This window comes from Protopterus annectens, chromosome 8.part1, assembly GCF_019279795.1.
Source record: "Protopterus annectens isolate FY-2018-M chromosome 8.part1, PAN1.0, whole genome shotgun sequence".
Taxonomy (NCBI): Eukaryota; Metazoa; Chordata; order Ceratodontiformes; family Protopteridae; genus Protopterus; species Protopterus annectens.
In genome coordinates, this window is record NC_056742.1 from 548,612,799 (window position 1) to 548,636,831 (window position 24,033).

The window sequence follows — 24,033 nt, forward strand, 5'->3', positions numbered from 1 at the left end:
TACTCTTTCCTAGAAGAGGGTACTGTGTTTGATTCTCATTAAGTATGAACATAGCAATGTTTTGATTCAGGTTTGTCAGTTTGAAAAAATTCAAAATGTACAAACATACGTACGCAAAACAAATGGAAAAAACAAAGTACCCAAATAGCTATGTCATACTATGGGGGGGGGGTACATATTAATATATTAATAAAGGACTTTTTCTCTGTAACTGTGTAGGTATTAAAGTAAATCTGTCATGACCCCTTGGCTACAAAATCTACTTGGCTGATGGTGCTTGTTGTAAATACACTTGCATGGCATCACCTTCTTGTAACACAGTTTACTGTACACAAGTGTAAACTAGGGGGTCATCGTAAGCCCAGTACTAAAAAGGTTGTTTATTAAAAAAAAATTATATATATATATATATATATATATATATATATATATATATATATATATATAAAATGTGTGTATTTTTTTATTTCTGATGTAATGACAATGCAGTAAAGTAGTGTATTAGGCCATTATTTTACTTGGTTTACTGAGCAGAAAGTTGGTACAGCCCTCAATGAAAACAGAGTATAGCACAAAATGTCACACTATGGAATTAAAGGCATATGAACTAAAACTACATCAGGCATACCTTTTATTGCTTGTATATCTGTTTGCCTTTGAGACTTCATTATGAAACTTTCATGTAATAACATCAGTATGTGCAGCTGTAAAATGCACCTAAACTGTGAGTCTAACCTTATAGTTTCCAGTGTATCGTACCTCTGAATTTAACCCCACATATTTAGCCATTTGAAAGTTGATGCTGTTGTCATAGCATGTTACAACTAAAATTATATATATATATTTTTCTGGAAAAATGTATAGCATGTTACAACTAAAAGTATAAATATATATTTTCTGGAAAAATGTATAATGTGTTTACTTCATATCTGATGACAACTCAGTAGAGAAGTATTTTTGGCATTTTTTGTATTCTCTTCACTGTGCAGAAGTTCAAAACTGCCCTTCCAATGTAAACAGGCTGTAATGTAAAATGACAGACTGTGGCAGTGAACACCTTTAAACATTATATACAGTACTTAAATGGTAGCCAAGTATTTATGTTGCACCAGTACTAAAAGAAAGCAGGGCTATTAACGTAGGAACAGAATAGCTTTTTTGCCTAGAGTGTGAAGTCTGTCCCTCCCTAAAGGCTGAGGGGTTGCCAAGTATTCAAAAATTGCTCAGGTTGCCTTTTGCCCCAGCTATAGCTCTGTGATTTGTGTTTGTTGGTGCTACTGCAGTGTTTGTATTTAGCAGAATTGTATGTGCTTATGTGCTTGTTGCGGCAGCTTGTATGTTCATTGTGTCTGTGTGAACAACTGTATGTCTGTACTACCTGACAGGGAAGGGTGAGAACAGCAGAACTGTGATCTCTAGTGACTCTGTTCTGCTCAACTTCCCCGGTCAGATGAGGCTAAAAACAAGTGTGCCGATTCTGGTGTGTGTTTGTGTATTTAAATGTGTATGTCTGTGTGCCTATCTGTATCTGTTTGTGGCATGTATCTGTGTATATTTTATTGCACAGAATGTTAAGGTGCTGAGCTGAGTAGTTGTTGAAACTACTCATTTGAGTGAACCTCAGATGTTTATCTCGCTTTCGTTCTTGCTGTTTGGGTTCGGAGCCGATCCTCTGCTCCGACTCGGCCATCTTCTATAGCTTGAGAGCTGTTTACTGGCTCGAGGCTACCCCTTATCCCAGAATGCCCAGCGTCAGCTATCCAGATCTTGTTTGCCACTTCAGCTGCGAGGTTGCTTTCTTACTGGCTCAGGCTTAGTATAATCTTTTTGATATTATATATTGTTTTTTTTCTTGAAAGTTTGTCAAGTAATTGTCTTTTTAGTATATAGATAATATTCCCTTATCCCTTTTTTGCATTCTTGTGTATTTTAGCTTTGTTGGCCGTCGCTCCATAACTCTCGGGCCTTCTGTTCCCTTGAACTTGTTTAAATTAGAGAGTCCCCCCGCCCCAGGATAGCCTTTTAAATTAGAGGCTTTCCTTCTATTCTTTAACTGTTAAAAAAAAAAAAAAAAAAAAAACTCTTATTTGTTCTTGTTTATATAGTATAGTTTTTCATTATTTGTTGTGTGGTTGTTGTTACTATAATGTCTAATTATACTAAGGTATCTGGCTTCAAAAAGTGTGACTCATGCTGTCAGAAAATGTGTCTGACAGATGGGCACACTAGTTGTGTTTGTTTGGGCGCTGTTCACCTGCAGGACTCCTGTTCTATATGTCATGCTTTTAGTCCAAGGGTCCTGCAGGAGTGCAAAAACAATTGAATCCTTCGGGGATTATTGAAGCCTCAAGATTCTCCGGCTAAAAGTACTCTGCCAGCGAAATCCCCTAAGTCTGTCAAGCCGTCGGCTCCACCTTCAGAGCCGACTCTTTTACTTGACCAACCAAGTATGTCGGTACCGGCTGGCACCTATAAGACAACTCCTCCGTCTGCTCCATCTGCTATTTCGGAGCTGTCTCGGAGCCATAAGAGACTGAGGTCACCATCCTTGGAGTCCATCCACTTGGCACCACAGTCACCTTTATTACAGAGTGAACGTAGCCATCATTCTTCCAACTCCTCTCGATCCTCTAGATTATCAGATCATGATGTGGAGAGAGTAGTAAGTAGGTTTCTTAAGTCACAGGCACTGGCAAAAATTCTGTCCAGCCCACCTCAGCAGGTATCTGTTCCAACCGCCTCTATTTCTATTCCTCCTCCGATTACTTTTATTTCGGAGCCAGAGACAATGGATCCGCAGGCAGTAGAACCGTCGGCGCCAATCATCATTTCTCCTTCAGTTCTGACATCTGCTCCGATTACCTCGATTGCACCTTCTGTCGAGGGATCTGGGCGCCAAGGCTCTCTTGTCGGCTCCGAAGGGGGGGGGGAGTGGCATTGAACCCTTATCCGAACCCGTTCTCCCCCTCGGAGCTTCGACACAGGTGAGCTCTGCTCCAACATTGGCCTCGGAGCCGTCACCCTCGACTAGGAGAAAGACTCCTGTTTCTTCTGAGCCGGAGCTTTCTCTGCCTAGCGGTCAGGACGCCTTCGAGGTCATGCGGAGTGTGCTGTCCCCTGAGACAGCTCTACTGCCAGCTCCATCGGCTCCTTCCCCCGTGGTGTCTATGCCAACCTCTACTCCTCTTCCAGACCCCAAGTGTAGGGAACCTATGCCCCAGGACACCCCATTGGGTGATCCCTCTTCTTCTGAAGCCTCCCCTGATCACTTGGAGGAGGCTCCCCGGAAGAATAAGTGCAAGAGGAAGCACGCAGACTCCCCTGAGTCTGTCACTTCAGATACAGACATGGATGAATCTGAAGGGTCCCCAAGGTCTCCCTCTGAAGATGTTTTCTTTTTGGACATCTTTGAAATGCTTAGGCAAAGGAGGGACTGGACTTCCCTAGCCTGTACCGAGGACGAGTCTGTATAACTGGATGCATTCGGTTCCCGACTTTCCACCTCCTGGGCATCTCCTCCTTTCGATCCACTCATATCTGTAGTGGCTCGAAAGGCTTGGTCAGCTCCAGATTCTGTGAAACCTACTCCGAGGAGACCAAATAAATAAATTACGGTCCCCCAGGACAAGCAGTTCCTCTCCAAAGATATGCCCGTTGATGCCATGATGGTAGCAGCAGCCACCAAGAAAGAGTTAGCAGAGACCTCTTCATCTGTTCATCCTCCGAGCAAATAGTCTCGGGCAATGGACAGATATGGGAAGCAAATGTTTGCTTCAGCGACCTTTTCAATGAGGTCCCTGAATTATCTATGCCATTTTACACATCTTCAAAGGGATCTCCTGAAAGAGCTTGGAGATACCCTTCAAGATCCTACAGCTGAGGGAGCACCAGTCAAAGTAGCTTCTCTTAATTCCATTGTTAACTCCTCCATGAAGCTGATTTCCTTTGCAGCCGATGGAGCGAGCAGAGCCGCAGGGACAGGCGTGTCTCTCAGGAGACATGCTTGGATGCGGCTGTGTCAATTTGCGGAACCCTTTCAAGCGTCCTTCACCAATACTCCCTTTGATGGCTCTTTTCTCTTTGGGTCTCAGGTGAAAGACATGTTGAGCAGGTGTGAGCAGGAAGGCAAGACTCTCTCTGCCGTGGGAGTCCGTTTTTCCACTCCTTCCAGACCTTATACTAAGGGTCAGAAGAGTGGAAAGATGTGGTTCCGAAAATCCCAGGGACCCTTGCTGGACGCACGTGGTGATTTTTCCACCAGAGGCAGAGGGGGAAACAACAATAACAGACGCCGCCCTCGTGGCAAAGGGGGATCGCAAAACCAGGGTGATAGATAAACTTTCTCTGCCAAAATCCTTCCAGCATCCCTGAAGGGTTGCCTGACTGGAAGACTTTCGCTGTACCCAAAAGCCTTGCAAAATATAACAAGAGACAGATGGGTACTATCCATCATATCCGGAGGTTACAAAATTCCCTTCCATCAATTCCCCATAGAATCCAAAAAGCCCATCCCAGATGTCCCACCCAATCCAAGGGATCAGGCAGTCACAGAAGTTTCAAGACTGCTAGAAAAAAGAGCCATTCAAGAAGTCTCCGCAGACCAACTAGGATCCGGAACTTACTCAAGATTCTTTTTAGTACCAAAAAAGACAGGGGACTGGAGACCTATACTGGATCTCGGCAGATTGAACAAATCTGTACAAAAAGAAAAGTTCCAGATGGTGACACTGCAGTCCATTTTCCCCTTTCTGGGTCAGGACAATTGGATGTGCTCCATAGATCTTCAGGACGCATACTACCATATCAAGATGGACAAACGCTCCAGGAGATTTCTTCGCTTCCGAGTAGGGGCCAGTCATTACCAGTTCAGAGCTCTGCCCTTTGGTCTCACCTCAGCCCCCAGGGTGTTCGCCAAGTGTATGGCAGTAGTCACGGCTCACCTGAGGCGTCAAGGATTCCAGGTATTTCCCTATCTAGACGACTGGCTCCTGACTGCTACCACCAGGCATCAACTCTTAGAGGCACGGGATTATACAATCACATCATGCACTAAACTAGGCATTACAGTAAACTTCGAAAAATCTGTCTTGTTGCCCTGTCAGCCTATTACATACATAGGAGCAGAATTAAACACAAAAGAAATGTTTGCAAGATTACCACAGGGAAGAGTTTCCACCATTCGTCAACAAGTGTTAATTCTAATGCAGAGCAAAAGGGTTCAAGTCAGACATGTCCTGCAAGCTCTAGGATCCATGGCAGCTGCAATTCTTCTTGTCCCATTAGCGCGTTTCCACATGAGAATCCTTCAGTGGCTTCTTTTCATGCAGTGGTCTTTCCAGGAACTACCCATGTCTCACATGATCCTGATCACAGAAATATGCAAAAGGTACCTTTCTTGGTGGATGGTCTCCCCACTAGTAATTCAGGGCAGTCCCTTCATACAATCCCCTCCGGTAGCCACAGTGACCACGGACAACTGCCTGATAGGGTGGGGGGGCATTATCTAGGCAGGACAGTTCAAGGCACTTGGCAACCTCACGAGTACCATCTGCATATCAATGTCCTAGAAATGGGAGCGGTTCTCCTAACGTTGCAAGTCCTTCAAGACTCTCTTCCTTTCGGGACCATTGCAGTCCAAACGGACAACATGTCAGTGGTGTGGTACATCAACAAACAGGGCGGGACCAAGTCTTACCCCTTATGTCGAGAAGCACTCAGACTGTGGCAATGGGCATTTTCCTCCTAACGTTTTCTGATAGTAACTCACATCCCTGGGAAATCCAACGTTATAGCGGACAGGCTCAGCAGAGCTATCCTCATACCTCACAAGTGGTCTCTGAATCAGGAAGTTGCGGATCTTATCTTCCGCAAATGGGGACAGCCTTGCTGAGACCTATTTGCCACTCCTCTCAACAACAAATGCAGCAGCTAGTTCTCCCTGCTTCCTCTTCCAGGTCATAGACCCAGAGAAGCTGTAGTCCACGATTGGCCTTGGGGACTTCTTTATGCTTTTCCCCCTTTTCCCCTAATTCCAAGACTCATACAGAAAGCAAAATCGTTGGGTTGCAAAATGATCCTCATTGCCCCATATTGGCCTCGACAAATATGGTTCCCGTTCCTACACCTCCACCTTCTGGATCAAGCGTGGATTCTGGACCCAGTTCCCAGATCTGCTGATTCACCAATCAGGTGGGTTGCACCAATCCCTTCAAACTCTCCAGCTCACAGCTTGGTTACTCCACTTCCAACCTTAGCCAGGCTTTCCAGTATCTCCCCAGCAGTCCGTGATATTATTGTTTCCTCACATAAGTCTACTACAAGGAAAATGTATGCTAGTAAATGGAAACGGTTTTCTTACTGGGCAGAATCTAGAAATTTGGATCCTTTCTCAGCCTCAATCCATGAAATTATTGGATTTCTAACACAGCTTTTTCATTCTGGTGTGGCTTCCGCTACCATTAGAGTACAACTAGCTGCCATTTCTGATTTTCATATCGGTATGTTTAATTCTAGCATAATGTCTCATAAGCTCTGCAAAACCTTTATGAAAGGAACATCTCTTCTTAGACCCCCAGTTAGATATCCTCCCCCTCCTTGGTATCTCAGTTTAGTTTTAGCCTCCTTAATTTTGCCTCCCTTTGAACCGGCAGCATCGTGCCCTTTAAAATTTCTTTCTTGGAAGACACTTTTTCTGGTTGCTATCACTTCAGCTAGACGTGTCTCAGAACTTCAAGCACTATGTGTTCGTCCTCCTTACCTGGTGTTTCACAAGGACAGAGTTTCTCTGAGGACCAATCCATCCTTTATTCCTAAAGTCTGCTCAGAGAACAATGTAAATCAATCCATAGATATCCCAATTTTCTTTCCTAATCACAGCAACAAGGCAGAATACAAGCTCCACCAACTGGATATACACAGACAATTGCATTTTTACCTCCATAGAACTAAGGAACTAAGAAAGTCAGACCAGTTATTTATTTCTTATGCTTTCAACAAACAAGGTCTTCCAGTTTCTAAAGTGACCTTATCCAGATGGTTATCTGATACTATTGCCTTTATTTATCAATTACGAAATAAAGAGCTACCAGCTAAACCAAAAGGTCATTCCACTAGAGCATTAGCACCTCTGTAGCGTTTCAGTCTAGGTTGCCCATAGACGCAGTCTGTGCAGCTGCCACTTGGGCAAACCCCCACACTTTTATCTCTCATTACAAGGTAGATATGGTCTCCCGGAGCAGGGCTTCCTTTGGTTCTACTGTTCTGAAGAGTTTGTTCCAATGAGCCACCTGGGATTTTAGGTGCTAGGGACGCTGTCCCAAACAGCAAGAACGAAGGCGAGATAGACAACTTAACATAAAGAAGTTATGTACCTACCATAACGTTCCATGTTAGTTGTCTTCATCTCGCCTTCTTTCTTGCGTTCTCCCCTCCTTCCCCCGTCCTAGAGGATTGTGAGGAGTTCCCTTTTGTTTTCACTGGCTGAGTATCTTTTATTACTTCACATGCCACGTAAATCTATAACTCTTTCCTTGTTTTGGTGTATTGGACAACTAGTTTTAGTAACTGGTTACTCTACTAATGTCTAGTGTGCGCTATCACAAACAAGATCTGGGTAGCTGACGCTGGGCATTCTGGGATAACGGGTAGCTTCGAGCCAGTAAACAGCTCTCAAGTTATAGAAGATGGCCGAGTTGGAGCCGAGGATCCGCTCTGAACCCAAACAGCAAGAAGGAAGGCGAGATGAAGACAACTAACATGGAACGTTGTGGTAGGTACATAACTACTTTTTATGTAAATTAGAGACTAATATGATTCAGTTGCATGCAGATTGTGCATGATTGTGAAAAGTATTGTTTTGGAGAATCACAGCTTGTGCTATTTGAGCAGCATGCACTGTGGTGCTACTAAGTTAATTATGAGCACCACCCTTAGCTTGTTTTGACCCTTTAAGGTTTACATTGTTTTGGATTAGTATTTATTGTATGCTAACTGTATATTTGCATAAAATAATAATTTGTAATTTTTGGTACAGGGTCCCCTTAATGCACCAAAAAAAAAGTCTGCCAGTAAAACTTACAAACCAAAGAAGGTGTTTCCTGTTGTGCTTCCTAAAACAAGCAAGGACGAGTTTGAAAATGAAACTCCCAGAACACTGCTTAGGAACATTATTCGTACTGGTAAGTGGACAGTCAGAATTATTTCACGTAGAATTACAGCAGAGGTAACTGACCTTTTAGATGACCTTTCAGTGATGCATCTATTACCAGTGAATTTATACCATCTTGTGATTTTTAGGCATGAAAGAGAACTAATGAGACATTGGATTTAATGTGTGTGTGTGTTAATGTTTAATCTGCTCTTAAGACTGTTCCAGAAGGATTATATGCATTATGAGCATTGAGGATTTGATTTGACTGGATTAGTCATCAATTAAGAAAGCATTTTTCGGCAACTTTAGTCATTGACTGTTTCATTATACTTTCAGTAACTGCTTTAATTTATGAGATAATGTTCCAAAACTATTATGGCAGAAATGCGTCTAATGAAGTTAGTTCCTGAGTCTTCCTAGCTTGTACACAACTATTCAAGAGAGATGGAAGTCTTGTAACCAGTGATGTTCATCATCCCCACTGCTGCAGTAGTGTTTAGGCTATATTGGTTGTGTCCTGCCACTGACACAGCAACCAGCTAACTTCTAAAAGCTGTGGATTCCTCCCTCACTTCCACTCTGACTGCTGATTGGACAGCCACGAGGAGGGAAAATCAGAAGTTCAGTTGTAAAATCTTTAGTACTTTCTTGCTGCCTCATGAAGAAGCATCTCAGAGGCTTAACAAAAGCAATAACCGGCCTTCATCTCCTGTTTGGCAGATAAGTTCCCTTTAGGGAGCCCTTCCGCATAAAAATATTTGCTATTTATATTTGCATTTTTAAATATTTACTTTTACTTAAGCTTAATGGTTTCTGTTTCTAATATCAGAAATTAACTGTCAGGGACTGCAGTTTTAGCTTTATGTAAACTTTTCATTTTTTAAAAGAAACATTTATAGTGGAAAAGTATTTTAGTTGGGCAGGGATGGCTTCAGGCTGTGATCCATGCCTTAAAATCTCTACATCTGTCTTCTCTAGGACCTCTGCAAGAGATTACAGACCACACCATAATGATGTGCGTACGTCATAGACTTTGTGCATACTAGCAATGATGGCTTGGGAGGTAGCTGTTCAACACTCATTAACCCACAATCATCCTACATTTTGTCAGAGCAAAACATAGTGACAGAAAAGCTGAGTAGGGTCATGACAGACCCTCCTGAGTGGGAATTGTACAAGGGGGTCTTCAGGAACTGATCCAGCTGTGGGGAAACACCTTAAGTAGATCTATTTACCTGTTTTCAAAACAGACGACTGAACAAATTCTGCTCCAGGACTCATTGAGAGCAGGCCTGGAAGAAACATGCTTTTTCATTCCCATGGACAGGAATGTTCCTTTATGCATAAGGAGACTTTTAGATTCCCCAATGAATCTTTAACTGAAGACACTGACTTCGATGAAGGGGAAGGGTCCCTCAGATCTCCCCAAGATGATGTCTCATTTGGCAAGCATTTGAAATTAGAGAGGAGGTTGGTCCACTGATGCCCTTTCTCTGGAGGAGTCTTGTGTTCCTTGAGGCCTTCATTGCAGGCCCATCTTTGACCTGGTTGATATCCTAGGTAAACTGTTTAGCGGATTTGGTTTCCCAATGGGTGTGTAAGGAACTGAACGTGGTAGAACCAATACCATGAAAATCTGTCAAAATTCTACTGCCCTGAAATTAGAGTAAGGGACCAGCAATGGATGCCATTGTGGTGGCCACTGCCACTAAAATGGAACGTTTGGAGAAGAATTCAACTGCCCACTCTCTTAAGAGAGAATCCAGGGTGTTGGACAGGTTTGGAAAGTGTGTGCATGCTTTAGCAAACTTTGCCTTGCAAGTACTGAATTATATGGCCCATTTCATGAGACTGGAGAGGGATTTAATGAAGGAAGTTTCTAAATTCCTTGCAGATCTCACATCAGTGGAGATATGTAGGTTTTTAGAAACTTAGCTGGTGACCACACAGTCTGCAACTAATGTCAGCATGCACTTTTCTAATGCAGCAGATGATATGGCTAGAGGAGTTATCACTAGCCTTTACTATTTGCCATCATGCCTGGATACAACTCTTTTTGATTTTGTAAAATGTTTCAAGACATCCTTCATCAATTCCCCTTTCAGTGGGTCCACCTTAATTGGGCCTACGTTCAAAGGAATTTTAACCAGGATGCTTTTGGTGACAAGGTTCCTGGTGCAGTGGGAGGAATTTTAATGGACATCAACCTTAGCAGCAGAATTGGACAGCATAACCAAGGGCTCAGAGGACCTTCCTTAATGTTTGGAAGTCGGGGTGGAGGAGAGGGTGCTTAGTATGTCACTCACGAGCCTAAAAGGTCATCACCACTGACTCCTGGGTGTTGATAGAAATAACCAGAGGCTATTACGTTTTCTTCTCATCCTTTCAGAAGACATAAAAAAGATCCTTCCAGATGTTCTACACTGACAAAGAAGGGCAATAGTAATAACAAAACTGCTAGGAAAGAGAGTAATCCAGGAGGTTCCACAAAACCACAGAGGATCTCGTATCTACTCATGGTTCATTTTAACAGCAAAAAAGAACAGGAAACAAAGACCAATTTTGGACTTCAGCAAACTGCCGAGGAAGGATATCTGGATGTGCTTAGTGGATCTACAAGATGCATACTATTACATCAAAATAGCCAGGCAGTCCAGAAGTTTCCTCCGCTTTTGGCTGAGAGCCTGTCACTTCCAGTTCAGAGCACTGCCCTTTGGTCTTACCACAGCCCCCACTCCCCCTGGGTGTTCACCAACTACATGAAAGTGGAAGTTCTGTAGCTAAGGTTGCAGGGATTCCAGGTGTTCTCATATTTAGACAACTGGCTCATCATGACCTCTTCAAGGGATTCACTAATTCATGCAATAGACTCCTTACTCCATTTGTGCTGTTCCTTGAGGATTACTGTAAATTTAAAAAAAAAAATCTAAACTGGAACTAATTCAGACATTTGAGTTTATGGGATGCCCTTGGAAACCAGAACAGATAAACCCAGGCTTCCTCTGTCCAGGCTGTCATCGCTGAATCTTTAGGCTGTTCAGGTCTTGCATCACCAGAACCTACTGGCCTACCTGATTCTTTGACTGTTAGGTTCCATGGCAGTTGTTGTTAGTCTAGTGCCACAGGCCAGACTTTACATGAGAGTACTTCAGTAGACTGTATTCTGTCCAGTGGTCTTGGCTGTCATAATTGATGCAGCATCCCATAAAGCTCATCAGGATCTGCATAAAGTACATGACATGCTGGATGACTCCCACATTTGCTGTCTTGGGATGTCCCTATGCATTTTACCTGCCAGAGGCCACTTTGACAGTAGGCACATTCCCTCAAGGGTGGGTGGAGCATTTTGAAGTGAGGATGATCCAAGGTACTTGGTCTCAGATCGAGCCCAGTCTTCACATTGATGTGTTGGAGATGCAGGCAGTTCTCCTTACTTTACGGAGTTACAGGATTGTCCCCCCATGGGTCTGTTACCAGTACAGATCAGCAGCATTTCTGTGGTTTGGTACATCAACAAAAAAAGCAAAATCCAGTCATATCCGTTATGTTGAGAGGCAATGAGGGTGTGGCAGTGAGCAATGTCTTCCTATTGCTTACTTATCTTGATGCATGGCTCAGGCAGGTCCAATATCGTAGCAGACAAATTGAGTGGGTCCATTCCTTTTCTACATGAGTGGTCCCTCAGTCAATCTGTCACATCGAAGATTTTCATCTGCTGGGGCTGACCTTGCTGCAACCTGTTTGCAGCCCTGCCCAACACCAAGTGCAGCAGTGTTTCTGTCTTGATCCCTCAGGAGGGACAATATCCGAAGGATGCTGTAGTCTGTACTTGACTTCCAAGACTTGTCTATGCTTACCTACTATATTCATAGTCAAGTTTCTTTAGAAAGTGGCCTGATGCAAGGCAAATGTGATTCTCATTTTCCTCTTTTGGCCCTGACGGGTTTGGTTCCACTTCATTCTGCCTCAGTTGGTCTACCTGCCAGAGTGCTTAATTCATAGGTTCATAGGTTCATACTAGGCTATCTGCCCTAGGGCATTTATAAGCCTAGCCGGAGTGTGTTTGGCTTTCGCTACCCATTTTAAATTAATTTTGATATGCCCTTTTTCGAGGTTAGTATATTGTGCCTCTGTCTAACAGTGACACAAGTGATACCCGGGGTAAACCTACGATCTCCCATCCACTCATCAAGATTCCTCTTGAAGAGAGTCAATGAGGGACTCTGCCTAACCTGGACTGGGATTTTATCCCAGAGTGAAGGGAGCCTCTGGGTTATGAATCTGTCCCTCCCAGCATGTCCTATTTATTTCAGTGCTGAGGTTCAAGTCTTTCGAGCGCTTAGCTCGATGGGATTTGGATTTTCTGAGGTGCAGCATGTCCATTAATTCCGGGTTGGACATGGCTTTATACGTCAGGCACAGATTGCCTCTGAGCAGGCGGTATGCCACTGAGTAGAGCTGGAGTTTCTTTAACCGGGCAGCATATGGCATCTGTTTGAGCCCTTTGATCCTCTTGATGAGGTACTTTTGGGGTCTTTCCAGTTGCTGCAGGTGTCTGGTAAGGTACATCCCGAAAGGGGCATTGTACTCAATTATGGGCCTGATAAGGGATGAGTAAAGAGGCACGATCACCTCCCCTGATCTAGATGTGAATCCCTTCATGATTAGGTGGGCTATATAAAATGTTTTTCTAACCACTTTGGCCATGTGGTTGTCAAATGAGAGATTGCTATCAACTTGGGTCCCCAGGTCCCTAATTACTTCTTCTGTACTTAATGGATTACCACCTATGTGGTAATTTGTGGGCACTTTGTTTTTGCCAAAGGGGATGACTATACACTTTTTGGCGTTTAGCTTGAGGCCATGGCTCTGGCACCAGTTGTCTGTTTCTATGAGGCCCTTTTGGAGGATGCTTGTGTCGGCTGGAGAGTCGATTATGGCACCCAGTTTGCAGTCATCTGCGAACTTGGTCAGCCACAGTCCTTCCGTTTTGGCCTGTACCTCCGAGAAATATATACCGAACAAGAGAGGTCCCAGGAATGAGCCTTGTGGGATGCCACTTGTAACTGGTTTGGAGTCTGACATGGCTCCAGCAATTCTAACCATGTGGGTTCTGTCCTTGAGCCAGTTTGCAACCCATCTAGTGACATAGGGGTTTATATTTAAGCTGGTGAGCTTATCTACAATGCCCGAGTGGGGTATTGTATAGAAGGCTTTTGCGAGGTCCAGGTAGGCTGTGTGGACCACCTTCCTCTCGTCAATGGCCTTGGTGACAGTTTCAAAGAAATCATCCAGGTTTAAGAGGCAGGATCTGCCCTTAACAAAGCCAAACTGGGTAGGATCCATTGTTTTTAGGTCCCCAATATCTTTATTTATGAGGTCCATGATGATCCTTTCCATAGCTTTGCAGACCAAGCTAGTCAGGCTTATGGGGCGATAGTTTCCAGGATCCGTTGAGGCACCACCTTTGTGGAGAGGGACCACTGTTGCTGTACGCCACTCTTTGGGTACATATCCTGTAGTAAGGCTGAGAATGAACAGTAGTTTTATGTTTGGGTTTAGCTCTTCTTGGAGTTCATGTAGGATGCAGCCCGGGACACCGTCTGGTCCCATTGATGCTGTGTTTTTTGCTTTGGAGAGGGTAGCTCTTACCTGAGCATCTGAGATGTCAAGAGGGCAGCACTCTGCTGGGATAAATATTTGCCCTTGTGGTGGGGAGGGGGGGGGGAGTTTGTGCTGAACCTGTCAGCTAGGATGTTGGCAATGTCTGTGGGTTCGGTGTATTTTTTGTCATTTTGGACTAATTCTGAGCATATCTGGGAATTCCCACCCAGGTTCCTAACATAACTAAAGAAAGCCTTGTAATTATCCTTAGTGTCCTGTGCAATTTTTCTCTCGAAGCTGGCCTTAGACGATTTTATGAGTGCCCGTAGTTTTTTTGCTAATACTGATCAGAGATGCCTTCCCTTTTTGGGATTTTGCTCTATCATGTAGTAGCTTCCTCCTTCTATTGTATAGTTTGTTTATGGCTGGGGTCCACCAGACAGGACGCCTGCCTTTGGAGGATTGGGTCTTGGTTTTATTTGGGATTGCGTGATCCATGCATTCCTGAAGGTGTTCATAGAATGCGTTTATAAAGGATTCTGCGGTCTGGGCCATTTTTTCCACAGGCCCGGGGCTTTGAAGGATTCCACCTCAGTTTTGAGGAGTGTGAAATTTGCTTTAGAGAAGTTTTTCACTGTGGTTTTCAGGGCAGGGGGTGGAGTCGGGATGTGATTATCCAGTGAGATTAGTTTATGGTCTGATCTTACCATTGAGGGATACACTTCTGGTCTGGAGCATAGAGTCCCCATGTTGGTGATGATCAGGTTCAGTATGTTTTCCCCTCTTGTGGGAGTGGTAACAAGTTGTTCCATAGCATTTGAGTTTATAAATCCTAGGAACCTTTGGGCTAGGGTGTTGGAGCTAGAGTAATGCTCTCAGTCTATGTTTGGGTAGTTGAAGTCGCCCAATATAATGGTGTTTGGAGAGACCTTCATATTTTCCAGTGTTCTCAGGAAGGCTGAGTGGGTTTCCTGGGTTTGGGAGGGTGGTCTGTAGCAGGCTATAAACTGGAAGGCAGTTTTACCCACTGTTAGTTGCACATGGATAGTCTCTGATGCTTCATGCTGTGCCACCAACCTGGAGGTGTGGGTATCTTTGACGAATATTGATACCCCCCCCTCTTTTTGTGGTACGGTCCAAGTTTTGGGGCCGAAAAGCATGGTATGAGGTATAACCTGGTAATGCTGGGGTGCTTTCGGGAGCATTGAACCAGATTTCTGTTACTGCACAGATATCGATGTTCTCCATGCTAAGGAGAGTTTTGAGTGCGTGCATCTTGAGGTTTAGACTTCTGGCATTGAGTAGCATTACTCTTAGTTTCTTATTCATTGTGATACCTATGGAGGTGGGTTTGTCTTTTGAGCCTTGCCTAAAAAAGGCAGTATGGGGGTAGCAAGAGCCTTTTTCAATATCCGAAAGCCCAGAGGTGACAGGTGTAAGCCATCCGTAGCGAAGCATTGTGGCTTGTCGAGCATGTCATCCCAGGCTGACAGGCATTGGATCCCCTTTGAATGACACCAATACTTAAGCCAATTGTTGAAATTGGTCATCTTGTCTTCATATTGTGGCATCATTCTTGGTGAGGGTAAGATGCTACTCAAGGTCAGGGTCATACCGGCCTGGGCTATATGCTCAGAGAGCTCCTCTATGTCTGTTTTCATGTAGTCCAGGGAGGTACGTCTCAGGTCATTCACACCAGCATGGACAATGACTGAGTCATGTTTGTACTTGCCTTGGAGTGACCTGAGTGCTTGTGTTATGTGGTGGATCCTAGCGCCCGACAGGCAGCTCACAGTGACCTTCTCCTTGTTCAGCCTGGTGAGCGGGACGTCAGTGTGCGTGACGATAGAGTCACCTGTTACAAGTGTATCAGGTGTGTTGTTTAGCCTTAAGGGCTGTGACTGTTCGGCACACTGGCTTTGTGAGGTATGTGTTGCACGTGTTTTGTTTTGGGGTAGCGGTTGCTTGGGTGTCTGCTTTGGAGGTCTCTGCTGCTTAGGCAGATTTTTATTTAGAGCCTCCAAGTATGTTTTTGTGTGTTTATGTGTTTGGTTTGCTGTCGTGCTAGGTCTATGTGAGACTGGAATTGTAGTGAGTGTGGTTTCCTTCTCCTCCTGACTGGTTTCGCCAGTACTGAGTTGAGAGAGCTTAGCCTCCAGTATGGCTATATGGTTGCGTCTCTCACATGTGTTGGAATTTGTTGGGAGGAGGAGAGGGTTGTCTGTGTACATGAGGCAGTTGTAACATTGCCTCAAGATTCCCAGATTCACCAGCTGGACCGGAGAGGAGATTGACAACTGACCTTTGGACATGCTAGAATAGTATTGGGAATTCCTTTATAATTGAAAAAAAGGGCCACTGGGGAACGAGGTACTCAATGGGAGTTTGTGAGGGTGTAGTGCTTTTAATATTTTAGTGCTGACTTGTATAATTGCTTTAGTGAGCAAGTGCCAGGTAACTTAAATGCAATGTGTTACAGGTAACTTAAATGCAAAAACGACAAACAGTAACTTTCTTTCAAGTGAAACAAGGAAATAAGTACAGTAAGCAATGCAGATATCAATAGGGATCCACAGAAGCGCTGAAAAGCCGCGTTTTAGGTGGAATTAGCGTTTCCGGGAAATAACAAGCAGCATACAAATAAAGCTAGATTCAGCAGGCCTGGATCTAGTCTATGCTACAGCAAACAAGATGTACCAATTTCAGTAAGAAACAGTTCAGATATGCAGGCACTATAAGCCTTTAACCAGAAATTCCCAGCTCAGAAGGGCAGAGTCCAGCCTCTCCTCCCACAAGAGTGCAGACCACGAACCTTCTTAATGTAAAATAACTGGCCTGAAGCCCAAGTGCTTAAACCAGAACTAATACACTTTTAGAATAACAGACACTGACCCCTCAATTAGCAGTTCACAATTTAGAAGGATGTAAGCTACCTGTTCTGCCACTACAGTGCAGACCACAAACCTTCTTAATGTAAAACAACTGGAGTGAAGCCCAAGTGCTTAAACCAGAATGAATACACTTTTAGAATAACAGACACTGAGCCCTCAATCAGCAGTTCCCAACTTAGAAGGATGTAAGCTACCTGTCCTGCCACCATAGTGCAGACCACAAACCTTCCTAATGTAAAACAACTGGTCTGAAGCCCAAGTGCTTAATCCAAAAGACTTAGAATGATAGCTACACTTTAATCAAGTTACTACCAAGCAGTAATAAATACAATTGAATACTTTAAAGAATTCCTGGATTAGTGCTCAGGTTTTACAAACAAAGCTAGATTCAGCAGGCCTGGATCTAGTCTATGCTACAGCAAACAAGGTGTACCAATTTCAGTAAGAAGCAGTTTAGATATGCAGGCACTATAAGCCTTTGACCAGAAATTCCCAGCTAGAAGGGCAGAGTCCAGCCTCTCCTCTCCTCCCACAAGAGTGCAGACCACAAACCCTTTTAATGTAAAATAACTAGCCTGAAGCCCAAGTGCTTAAAACTGAATTAATACACTTTTAGAATAACAGACACTGAGCCCTCAATCAGCAGTTCCCAACTTAGAAGGATGTAAGCTACCTGTCCTGCACCACAGTGCAAACCACAAACCTTCCTAATGTAAAACAACTGGTCTGAAGCCCAGGTGCTTAAACTAAAAGGCTTAGAATGAGTTACACCAAGCAGTAGTAAATACAATTGAGTACTTTTAAGATGACCAAAAGCAAAATAAAGTAGGAAGAAACACAAATACAGTAAAAGCAGAATTTTTTTTGAGTGTGCATATGAGATGGGCCCAGGAGTTACAGGACAGAAACAAGTGCAAATGCAGGCCTTCAAATCAGAAAGTTGAGAGAGATGGAAGACCGCCCAAACGACCAATAACTACAAATTCTGGGCCAGAACCACTCCTTATGTGGTAGACGGGTTACCTAGTGCTTACCACTCCCACTGATCAGCTAGAAGGCTTCCCTCCAACACAGAAAGGCTTGGGGGCTCAGAAGCTTACAAATAGTCCTGGATACAGCAAATCTGTATCTGGAACACTAATTACAGGAAAGGTAGGAAACAGGCTTACAATTTATTTATTTTTTTCAGAAAAGTAGCAAAAACAGTAATAAAAACAATTCGCATGCAGTGCAAGCTGGCACACTTGAGTATGTAGCAATATTAGCCCACACACAGTTTGAAAAAATGTAATTAAATTAAAAAGGACTAAAAGCAAGTGCAGAAAGGGTTTATTAGGTAGAATGTGGTAAAGAGATGGGACTGGGGGAGTGTCCTAGATCAAATCTACAGTGGGCCGGGCACTGCAAAAGCCGCCAAATTTAAACTGCAACCACAACAGGGAGGGGGGTGCGGAAAAGTTTCAACAGAGATGTGAGGAATCAGAGTGCAAATTATAAAACCCAAAAAATATATACTGATCTCTGTATATTTGCACAACACTAAGACAACAGATATCTAAGCAACAATTTAGCTCTATAATACAGAAAAATATACTCAGCTCTATATATTTGCAGATAGTCTTGTAAGGCTGTTCCACTTTAAATGCAGTCTGCTGCTATTAACAGTTCAAATTAAGGGAACCTTGAGTTAACAACACAGAAGCAATAGAAACCACAATGAGGGGGTGGGGGGGGGGAGAGAAAGTTTCAACAGAGATGTGAGGAATCAGAGTGCAAATTATAAAACCCAAAAATATATACTGATCTCTGTATATTTGCAGAACACTAAGACAACAGATATCTAAGCAACAATTTAGCTCTATAATACAGAAAAATATACTCAGCTCTATATATTTGCAGATAGTCTTGTAAGGCTGTATGTGATTTCTCACCCCTCTGGCAAGCCTCACGTGGACATCAAATTACTTAATCAGAACTCTTGGTTTCTCCAGTTCTGATGATGGCCAAAAATGTGACTCTCCTCCAGAGTTATACAGATTCTCACATCATCCCAAAAGCCTTCACTAGGAAGACCTATAGGAGAAGGTGAAGAAGGTTCATTATTTTGATGCAGTTCTAAAGGGTCAGATCCATTCCCATGGCTTCTGCTTGGACTTTTTTGGTGGGTTTCTTTTATAAAGGGGCTAGTTATTCTATGATTAAAGTACATTTGGCTGCCATTTCTAACTTTCATGTTGGAGAGCAGCATGCTCCCATTGCTTCCTTAAGGTAGGTTATTAAAAGCTTTTTTTTAAAAAGTTGTCTCTCTCTTGATACCTTCAACGAGCGATCCCCTTCCTCCTTGGTGAATTTCTATTTTTTTTTTTGTTTTTTTTTAGTCATTCTAAGGCGCAGTTTGAACCTGCAACAACTTCTGCAGATTTAAATTTTCTTTCATGGAAGGCATTGTTTCTGGTGACTATCACTTCAGCCAGGAGACTCTGAATTGTAGGTGGTGGTGTGCAAATGCCTGCTTTTGATTTTTCGTAAGGACAGGGTTTTCATCAGGACCAACTCAGCCTTCATTATCAAGGTCAAAAAACGCTGACCAGCGACTGCAACACGAAATTCCCAAAGGCTGTAAATCCAGTAAATCCAATAAAACCTCCGCTCGGACAGTGAGGATAACACCAGATTTTATTCACAGTTCAAAAACACGAAAACCCAAGTCAGGTTAAGCGCTTTCATCCGCAATACAGGCAGATTTCATCAGAACCAGTGACTGTAACTTAATACACTCCTTATAAAGCGTTTTAGGCGCCAAAAAATTAAATGAGACAATTAAAACGATTAAAACAATTAATACAATTAATGCAAAGGTCTAATGTATAACTAACATATTTTAAATACATATCCTAAAAGTAAGGCAATGACTTATTTGATGCATTTTAACATACCTAAATGCACTAACCAACAATAGAAAAGCTGTCAAGAAAAAGTGATAATATAAAAGGAATACAGTATCCGTGTTAAGTAGATGTGATAAATATAATAAATATAAATACATTGATGAATTGGTGATTTATAAAATGTAATGAGGTCAATAATCAATTTACAATATGATGAATTCAGATGCAATATAAATATAAATCTAGTATCAAAATATTTAAATAAAATAGTATCAAAATATTTGAATAAATATCAATAAATATATAAAGATTTGAAAATATTAAAAAATGTTTAAAATATTGTGGCATATTTGTTGAACTAAGCATCTAATAAAAGAAAAGGTTTAATACTGATAAAATCATTAAGCCCAGGATAAGTTGTGGCGTCACATAATATTTGCCACTTACTTTCCAACAAGGCAAGATATGTTTTCCAATTACCCCCTAGAGCAGTGTGGCTTATGTGGTCAATAATACTAAAAAGGAAAGAATGCTCGGGACCTCTATCTAAAATATGCTTACTCAAAGCATTTTTAGGGTCCTGTTTTTTAATATTTTAAACATTTTTTAATATTTTCAAATTTTTATATATTTATTGATATTTATTCAAATATTTTGATACTATTTTATTTAAATATTTTGATACTAGATTTATATTTATATTGTATCTGAATTCATCATATTGTAAATTGATTATTGACCTCATTACATTTTATAAATCACCAATTCATCAATGTATTTATATTTATTATATTTATCACATCTACTTAACACGGATACTGTATTCCTTTTATATTATCACTTTTTCTTGACAGCTTTTACTATTGTTGGCTAGTGCATTTAGGTATGTTAAAATGCATCAAATAAGTCATTGCCTTACTTTTAGGATATGTATTTAAAATATGTTAGTTATACATTAGACCTTTGCATTAATTGTATTAATTGTTTTAATTGTTTTAATTGTCTCATTTAATTTTTTGGCGCCTAAAACGCTTTATAAGGAGTGTATTAAGTTACAGTCACTGGTTCTGATGAAATCTGCCTGTATTGCGGATGAAAGCGCTTAACCTGACTTGGGTTTTCGTGTTTTTGAACTGTGAATAAAATCTGGTGTTATCCTCACTGTCCGAGCGGAGGTTTTATTGGATTTACTGGATTTGCAGCCTTTGGGAATTTCGTGTTTCATTATCAAGGTGGCATCAGAGATCAACTTAAAACTAATTGATATATAGATTGGTTTTTGTTCCCAGTTTTTCAAATAAAGTGGAACATCTCCTTCATTCCTTAGATGTTCGTTAGTTTAGGTTTTATTTACACTGTACAAAAGACTTTAGAAAAAGTGATCAACTATTCATTTCCTTTTCTGAAGCAATGTTCATTTTCAGTGTTTCTGATGTTACCTTGCCCAGGTAGCTGTTGGAATTTATTACTTTCATCTGTCAGTCTAAGGGATGATCAGTGCATTCTAATCCACAGGCACATTCTACCAGAGTGTTAGCAACTTCTACAGTTTCTTTAACAGTGTCCCTTTAGCTGATATCTGTGCAGAAGCTACATGGTCCAAAGTACATACATTAGTTTCTTATTACAAGCTCGACCTTCAGTCCAGTTCTAGAGCTGTTTTTGTCTCTACCGTTCTCTGGAATATCCTTCCAAAGTGCCACCTAGGGATTTTCTAGCTGGAGGCTTTGTTCCATGTGTTAAGACATGCAGAAAATTATCTGATAGGAAAGTTATATACTTGCCATAAAACTAAATTAAATTTGTGTTGTATTTTTGCATCTGTCTCAACATCCCTGTCCTCAGGCACCGTACCAAACTGTCACTGTTTTATTGCTCCTTCTGGACTGGCGTTGGACCTTCCTGGAGCCTGCCTTGGTTATAACCCAGTCTGATTGCCCTATGTGGTTACGATCTTTTGTCTGTTAGGTACTATTCTGCTCATATTGTGGCTAATTATAATATATTTAAGGGGAAAATGGGATTTGAGGGTAGAGTGGCTAATAGTGCATTATGGGAGAGGGGAGGAGCTCGACTTTTTAAGCCGAAGTCTAAGTTGCCGGCCTAGGATCCAGAATACGTTTGAGTTCCCATTTGTTGAGATGGACAGAAAAAAACATAGATCTAAATAAACATCTTTATTGAGTTATCACTTATGACATAAGAATCATACGTGTATATAAATGAAAGCAAACCACATTGACATATTTTCACTTGAAAACTTTGTATATCATTTGTAATCTACTGTACAGTTATTCAGTCTGATGTTACATAGCACATTCAGTTCCTGCCTTACCTTAAACCTCATCCCTGCTCTAAAGCATTATTCTGCATGTGCTGTTCCCACAATTCCCATTTTCTATGCAATTTGCCCTTACCCTTTACTAAAGGTCCCACTTCCACTTCTTTTATGTCTGTTACTATATTCACTACTTTTAGTATGGTTGGTTTAGACTTTTATTTCCGTTTTCTAGTAATTACTTTTTGGCAGCTGCCAGAATTAAACTCAGCGAGGCCTTACTATGTCTACGCAGTTTTGAGTCTGTATCGCAAGTCAAACAATCATTTCATTAGTTAAGTCTATTTCTTTACCACTATTTCTGTTAAGAGTAGTTTGCAGGAAATGTTTCAAGTGTGCCCACTCATTATACTCCCAAAAAGTATGTTCCAGATTACCTCTTGCTTTCACATTTTTCCTCCAACATTTGCAATCTACCCGAGGAAAAATTCTTTAAAGTCTGCTTGAGGTATAAAAATACCTATGCAAACACTTCTAAGCAGATATCCTAATTCTTTTAGACTTAGTTGCATATTTGGGAGCCATACATATATTCTCACATCTCTGTTCTCAATCCTTCCTAACCTACACTGATTGATTCTTATGGTTACCATGCAGTATTTTATACAACCTACTAATTATCCCTTTTTAACAGCAGCTTATGTCCTAGATTCTACTAAAAACTCTACCAGTGATGGTCTTTCATTTGGGATCCCCCTATTCCTTTCTGTTTGCCTGTACTCTGATGTCAGTACTTGATAGGGAAGGCAATCTTGAGCCTGCAGTCCAAATGAATTATTGGCCTGTTCCCATTCTATTACCTTTCCCTCGCTAATTATACAAATACCTTGGTTTCTTTGCCAGCTTTCTCTAGTAAATTCCAGTCCCCACTTGCCAATTCTGTACCCTTAATTGCAGTCATCCCTATTGCGAGAATCTCCTTTGTCCATTCCTGTGTTGACTTGTTTATTAGAATACTTCCTGCTTCTTTATGAATGTAATATTCTGCATGGGTATTGTTATTCTCATTAAGGGTCTGCATCCAAAATCCCAGTCTGTCCTTATTTTTGTTATTCTCATTAAGGGTCTGCGTCCAGAATCCCAGTCTGTCCTTATTCCTTGAGTCTCCACCCAGTTTCATTATCTCTTTCCGATTTGAATTGAAGCTTTCAGCTTGTTCTTTGTATAAGACCCTTAACTGTGTAGCTTTAAAAATACTCTCTTAAATCGGGTAATGCTAAACAACCTTGTCCTATTGGGTGGATCAACATATCCCACTTGTCTTTGCTCTCTTCCCCTCCTAGATAAAATCCTTATTGATCGATATCCCCAGCTTCTCCTCTGATTATGCTTGGCCTGTGTATAAAACTAAAGGGAATAAAATCATTTTCAATGTTTGTATCATATCCATATCCTTAAAACAGAGCTTCCAGTTTCTTTTGTTTTGTTTTTTTTTTTTTTTTGTATTATTCTTTGTTTAGTCCCTTCCCACATATGCTTAGCTGCCCTAACATAATCATTTTGAACCCATACTCATAAGTAATTCATTTTATCAGGTCCCCATAAATGTGGATATTGCTGAACCAGTTTGTGTATGGGTACGTAGCTTACATCTGTTACCTTTATTTTATCTTCATTAAATTTGTAACCCGAAAATACTTGAAACTGTCTCATAAAGTTTCACAGCACTGAAATGTCCTTTTCTGGTTTTATCAGGTGCAAAGTAATATAACCTGCAAATAAAGCTAACCTTTCTTGATTATCCTAACAATTATATCATTGAATTTCTGAGTCCTGTATTTTCTTTGCCAGTGGTTCTAAATATTAACACAAAGGAGCAAGAGGACACCCCCTACCTGGTTCATCTGTTCAAAGAAAACTTATTTGAAAGGTACCCGCACCACTTTAATTTTCACCAAAAATCCCTCGTATATCCTCCTAATTAGCCTTATTATTTTACCCAGGGAATGCAAACTTAAACATTTATATACTCTTATTCAGTTGTGAAATATCTTGCAATGCTCTACCAGGTTCTTGTATACTCTCATTGTATATTTTGTACACTTGTATTTTCAGCCAAAAGAGGTAATATCCTCTTATTGTATACTAACTGCTGCAAAGTCTACAGTCTGTATGCTACTACTCTGTAATGTCTATTTTGTAAATTTTTCTTCTGTCTGTAAA

The 24,033-nt window shown here is 41.6% G+C and overlaps 1 protein-coding gene across 1 annotated transcript in view; it reads left to right on the top strand.

The window, feature by feature from the left end:
• The window catches only part of CENPT (centromere protein T), a 687,603-nt gene that overhangs the window by 40,931 nt on the left and 622,639 nt on the right, over positions 1 to 24,033 (top strand). Inside the window, exon 2 of the mRNA XM_044082068.1 lies at positions 8,033 to 8,177. Within this exon, the coding sequence (XP_043938003.1) occupies positions 8,033 to 8,177 (145 nt within the window). The remainder of the gene's footprint in view (positions 1 to 8,032; positions 8,178 to 24,033) is intronic.